Genomic DNA, 6,000 nt, shown 5'->3' on the forward strand with positions numbered 1-6,000 from the left:
GAGTGGTTGAGCAATTGATTGATTATACAAAGGCAAGTGTCATGTCTGAATGATATTTCTGGTTAACTTAGAATACCACATACTGTAGTTTATAGGTAGCTAACAAGCTGGATTCAGTAACCTGTTTTAGCAACTCTCTTCCTATTTTGCAGTCTTGTGGACAAGATTTAATTTGGACATTAAGCCTATGATGTGTTTTTTATTCAGTTTGTTAATTCAGAATATACTGAATATAAAAAAAATACAATTAGAAAGTAATTACTGTTTTTTTCACAGTACTAATGTGAACATATTGGAGAATGAAGAGCGAGATAAAAGTCCTGTTCATTTAAATGTGTGTCATCTTTCTTTGTGTTGTGGAGGAAACTATTTGTAATTGAATATATATATTCACATGGAAACCATTTCAGATTAGTTAGTTCAACATTTATTTTTACTTACAGACTTATAATGCACTATTCTGTGAAACAAGTGCTAAAGATGGATCTAATGTTGTAGAAGCAGTTCTTCATCTTGCTCGGTAAGTAGGTATATTTCTATTTTTGAATAAAAAAATCTTGAGTATATTTAATGAAATGGACGTGATATGTGAATACACATACAAAGATTTTTTGTATTTTTTTATATTTTTCTTTGTATTCTTTTTATTGTGAACTCTACATTTGTGTATTATTATGAAATTACACATCATGCACATTGCACATGTACATCCAAGATTGTACCTGTACCAACATAAAATTCAACAAACAGAATTTAAAAATTAATAACATATTTAATCTTTATAGGTAACTACAAGGTAGGATTTTTTCTCAGTTTAATCAAGTAACATTTCTGCTTGCAAATGTTACAAAGATGTCTTGATAATTAATATTTAAATTACAGCTCAATCAAGGAGCTCACAGTTTTAAAACCTAGTGAATTTACTTTCTTAATTCTTTCCTAAATTAATTTGAAGTACGTATAATTATGTATAATTAATTCATAATTCTTTCACATATATACTCAGTTTTATTACTGACCATTCTAATCCCATGTATATTCTTTGATGTCCCTTTCTCTAAATTATGTAAAAGATAGCATTTGTGATCCATTTAGCAACCAGGTATTTCTGTGATAATGTGTGAGCCAAACATTACACTTCTACTACCTTTTCAAACAAGTCTTGATTATAATATAATTTATTTGTCTGTCAATGTCAGTGCGAATTTAGTGGCCAATTTGTTAAATGCCATGTTACAAAGAACCTGGCCATGAATGCAGCTGTGGATTAAGAGATTAGAGAACATATATAGGACAGTTCTATAACATTAATCATAGCTGGAAAAGTATCTCTAATGTTTAAACATGATACCTTTGTTTAACTGTTTCAAGGATAAAAAAATGTTTTGCCACTTGGCACCTCTCTCTTCAGGATCTCAAAAATAAAAATTTTCTTCATAAAGCACATTGATGCTCATATTGTTTAGACATTACCCAGAACTTTGGTCTGGAATGATGGTCTGCAATTTCTTTACTCAAGTACTCGTAATCTCTATTCTTTGAAAGAAGCACATCATTTTGAAATTAACATTTCATTACCATTATGCTGAATAATACAGTGTTCTTAGAGCTACTTTATGAATTTATTCTACTAATATAAGGAGAGTTATTTTGCATCAGAAATTATTATATTTCTAGCACTAGCTATGATTTGTATAGAAATACTGCTATGATTCCCAAGTTTGAAATTTAGGAGACATGTTGATTCTGTGCACTAAACCCCAGCGTTTTGACGATTCAATCGATGATGGTGAGCTCTGTAATATATACTGGGGGAAACAGAACAGTGAGCATGAAAATGTATTAATTGAATGCATTTTTTTGGTTTTGGGGTTTCTTTACAGTGAAGTGCGAAAACGAAGTGGTAATCAAGATGATACGAAGTCAGTAACCAGCCTGGCTGTAACACCTGTCAAAAAATTAGCGCTCAAGAAAAACTGTTGCAATGTTTAACTGATAGATGCTTTTCCTGACCTAAATAACTTGTATGCTAAAAAAAGAAAAAAAAAAGTTAATGAAGGATTTCAATAATGTATTCTTTTTATTGTGGACTATCCATTTGTGTATTTAGAAATTGTATGTCATGTTAAAAATCCAGACTCTTCTGTCCATTCGTATCTGTGCACTTGCTTTGTCCCATAGGCTTTGGTTTCACTTTTTTTAAGTAGCGTAAGTGAAATCAATGCTATGGTTGTCACTGCATATAATATTGTAACGTATTTTATCATCTTTACCTGCTTATTTCTCTAAGGGCTCAAGATTTCTTATGCACAGAATATTGTAATATCATATATCACTCACAGGAAAAGAAAAATATTACACCTTCAATTTTTTTAATCTTTTTGTTCGTGCCTGCTTATGTAGTTTTTTGGATGTCTTAAGTTATATGCTGATGAAACCTTTCCCAGGAATACCGCAAAACATCGAAAGTTTGTCTAGATCCAGGTAAGCCCTAAGTTCAGGGCACGAAGCAGAATGGTCTCTGTCAGGTTGAGACAGTGGCAAGCGCATGGGGTTCTGGAGAAATTTTGCAAAATCTAGTGAGTTAGAATTTATTTAATTTGGGAGGTGGGGTTTGATTCAGAACTGAGAAGTAGACTTCACATCTGATCCTACACAGCTCAGAAGTGAAAGGAACATTTGCATGGACTATTACCATTCAAAATTCCAGAGAGACTATTATACTTGTGATATGTAGGATTACCAAGATGAATTAATTATCCAACACCTGCCTGTTTGTTTAGATTAGATTATTATTAGTATTACAGAGAGATGCGGGTTGTAATTTTTCCCTTGTTTGTCCTATCTTCCATTCAGACCCTAATTGAGAAATCATAGTAGTACAGAGGAGTCTCTTTTAGTGGATATTCTTGATGCATTTTTTTAAGTGTTAAACTTGCAGGTGAAAGAATTGCTGCACATGCACAGAGATCTGTTTACAATCTTCATTAAGAGAAATACCTGAAATGAACAGCGACCACTTACCTTAATTAGAACTCTTTTTTTCTGATTTAAGGAAAACTCTGAGAAACTCATGAGTGGGTGGTAGCTTTAGGTCTCAGTAGCTCTAAAAGCCAAGTTATTATTGCTTATAACAGTTCCCAACAATCCTGTAGTGTAGTAAAAATTGTAGGTCTCTCTGTAGTTAACAATCATGATCCAGTTCGTCTCATCTTTCACAAATTTTTGTTGGACTGGGAAAGGGCTCCTTCAGAGCCAGTAAGTTGTTTCTGTTTTTATTGTGTATATTAATAAAACATCTCCAAGCTGACACCTAGCTTGGTAAATAAACTTTGGATAAAGTTTTATGGAGTGATTGAAAACCCATATGACAAGCAGCTGTTACTGCATTTTATCAGCACTATAGCTGAATGGTGTATAGCCTGTGCTGCATTACCAGTTTTATAAAATGTGGAGTTCTCAGAAACAGGATGGTTCAGAATTAAAAAAAAACAAAACCAACCAAACAGTTTTAAAGTAGGAGGAGCAGTGTAATTAGGCATCCTTTCAAACCTCTAGATCAGAGCAGTTAATCCTCAGGTAACAAGCTGAAAGATTGTTCTTAACAAGACAGAGAAATCTAATGACAAAAGGAATAAGGCATTTTATTTCACTGTATTGTACTTCAACCCTAGAAGAGAAAACATGTTTGTTTTCCTTTTTGTATTACTAAGGTAATTCCTTATTACTAAGGAAATCTTTACACACTACCTTCTTCCATGCAGGAGACTTTAGGGTTGTAGCATTCTCCCACCCAGCAGTACAAGATGCCTCACTGTAATCCTGAGAGTTACTTAGAGCAGGTGGCAGAGATTGAAGGAGACACAGGTGTATCAGGAATATGCCTGGTCATGTATCTGTTGTTTACTTTTGTTGATTTGTTTTGTTGTTTACCTTGTATTATTTAAGCAACAAAATTACAGCCGTAATTAGCTTCTCTGAGGAGAAAAACACACTTCACTGAGTGCATTGATAAGGGCCTTTTCTGTGGGTTGTTTTTCTTTTTTTTTTTTTTTTTTGTGTGTAAAAGCTTCTCTCTCTGTCCAAAGGAGTGAAATGGGAGTAGAATTCATGTAAGCTTTATTTGCAGGTAGTTTTTCATGCAGTAGTAGAGTGGGAGATGATCCAGCACTTCGTTTCTGAAGTGTAAGCTTACACGTAGGCATTTGCATTTTTTCAGAGAAAAAAGAAGGAAAAGATCGTGATTATAAGCTGTTATCTGCATTCCGAAATATTGCTTCTTCATCATTAACTTTGATTAACTTGTGGAGTTTAGACTGAGGCTCAGCATTCTATGTGTGTCCCCTGAACCACAGCTCTGTGGTCTTAGCCTGTAGTAGATGAGGTGAAATATATGAGTCTAAACCTTGTTGACACACCTGCATGAGTAAAACATTTTGGCTGAATTCACAAAATCATGTAAAGTTGTTAGAAGGATTTCTGGAATCCCAGAAGGATTTCTGGGTTCAGTGCACCCAGGCACTGTTGCCAGCCTTAGATCAGGTTAGTTGTGGGATCGGCTAGCCAGGCTGTGAAAATCCTGAAAGACTACCACCATTCTTGCAGCCTGTTCCCATGCTTGCACTCCACTTCTGCATAAAAATTTCTCACCATGTCCGATTTTGGTTTCCCAAGTGGCCACAAATTTGTAGCCATTTCCCCTCATATCTTCTCCTGCTACCATGAAGGGTTTGGCTGTGATCTTTGGTGAGTCCCCTTTCAGTATTTGTAGGGTGTTAGATCCTACTTGGCCTTGTCTTCACCAGCATAGTGATGCTGTGAGGTACCTCCTGCAGATGTTGCTAGGGGTATCTAGAATTGGCACATCCCAACATCCCAGAATTGGCAGCGTGTGTGTGTGTGCAGTAATTCAGTTTCATACCTAAGGTTCTTACCATATAGAGAGTGCCATGTGAATGTCCATGCATGTAGAGAGCCTGGTTGAAGGATGTGGGTTCAGGGACCTGTCATCACACCTGTTTTTTCTCTCTCTGGAGGATTTGGCCATTGCTATTTTGGGTACTTTCTAAATTTATTTTAATGACCAAAATCTCTTTTATGTTATTTGGCCAAATTATATAAACTGAATCTCCCTTTTTTAAGCTCTCTAGTTTTTGTGTGTTATGTAAAGCAATTTTATTCTGAAACAGTGTTTTTTAAATAAGATTCAAGGCTGGAAACTGCTAACAGAGTTTTGCCTTTGTGAAGTTTTATGGTCAGTGTCTTAATTACTACAAAAGCACTACCAAATGGGGATATAGTTATAGGTGTGTTGGAACTGGTTTTAGAAATCCTATGATGATCAGTTCCATTAAGTCTGAATATTCACATAATACTGTGTAGAATTCATGTTAAAGCAAAGGAACTTGGAGGAAAAAAAAAAAGAAATTGAAGCACCTATTTATACATGGAATAGTGAATTAAAGTTTTGTGTTGTTTTGGAGGTTTACCTTGTCTCCTACCTAAAATGTAAAATGGCAAACATCAGCTATGTGCTCTGACATGGTTGCACTGTTGTACTTTGAATGTTTTCTTGTCTAGTATGTAACAACTATTCATTTAATTGCACAGTTGTTTTTTGTTTTTTTTTAAGTTAATGTATGCGTTCCCTTAATACATGTATTTATTTGAAAAGGAGAGGCCTTGTTTTTCCACATGATCTGCAAATAAATTATTCAGTTGACACAGAAATGTTATTTTACCCTGTACTGGTTTTGATACTTTTCAATTGTGGCATAGTACACAATTCTAAGGCAGTAATTTCTGTGAGAAGCCCGGAAAGTGTTTTGATCCCCTGAGTTCTAGTAACCACTTTGCGCCTGTTTAACATACAATATTGGCTTAACAAAACAAGTTGCTGCTTCTGTTTATCGTTCTTAGAAGTATAGCTATGGTCTAACATGGTTGAAGTATTTTTCTGTGTAACTTTATTGACTAAAAATTTTTCTATTATATTAAGAA

The 6,000-nt window shown here is 34.5% G+C and overlaps 1 protein-coding gene across 1 annotated transcript in view; it reads left to right on the forward strand.

Annotated features, from left to right (window-relative positions):
• The window catches only part of RASEF (RAS and EF-hand domain containing), a 37,310-nt gene extending 32,831 nt beyond the window's left edge, over positions 1 to 4,479 (forward strand). The window contains exons 16-17 of the mRNA XM_062640767.1: positions 444 to 520; positions 1,884 to 4,479. Of these exons, the coding sequence (XP_062496751.1) occupies positions 444 to 520; positions 1,884 to 1,992 (186 nt within the window). The 3' untranslated portion in view covers positions 1,993 to 4,479. The remainder of the gene's footprint in view (positions 1 to 443; positions 521 to 1,883) is intronic.
• Positions 4,480 to 6,000: the final 1,521 nt, after the last annotated feature.

The sequence above is a fragment of the Pezoporus occidentalis genome, unplaced genomic scaffold (genome assembly GCF_034315485.1).
Source record: "Pezoporus occidentalis ecotype Australia unplaced genomic scaffold, CSIRO_AGI_Poc_V1 ctg117, whole genome shotgun sequence".
Taxonomy (NCBI): domain Eukaryota; kingdom Metazoa; phylum Chordata; class Aves; order Psittaciformes; family Psittacidae; genus Pezoporus; species Pezoporus occidentalis.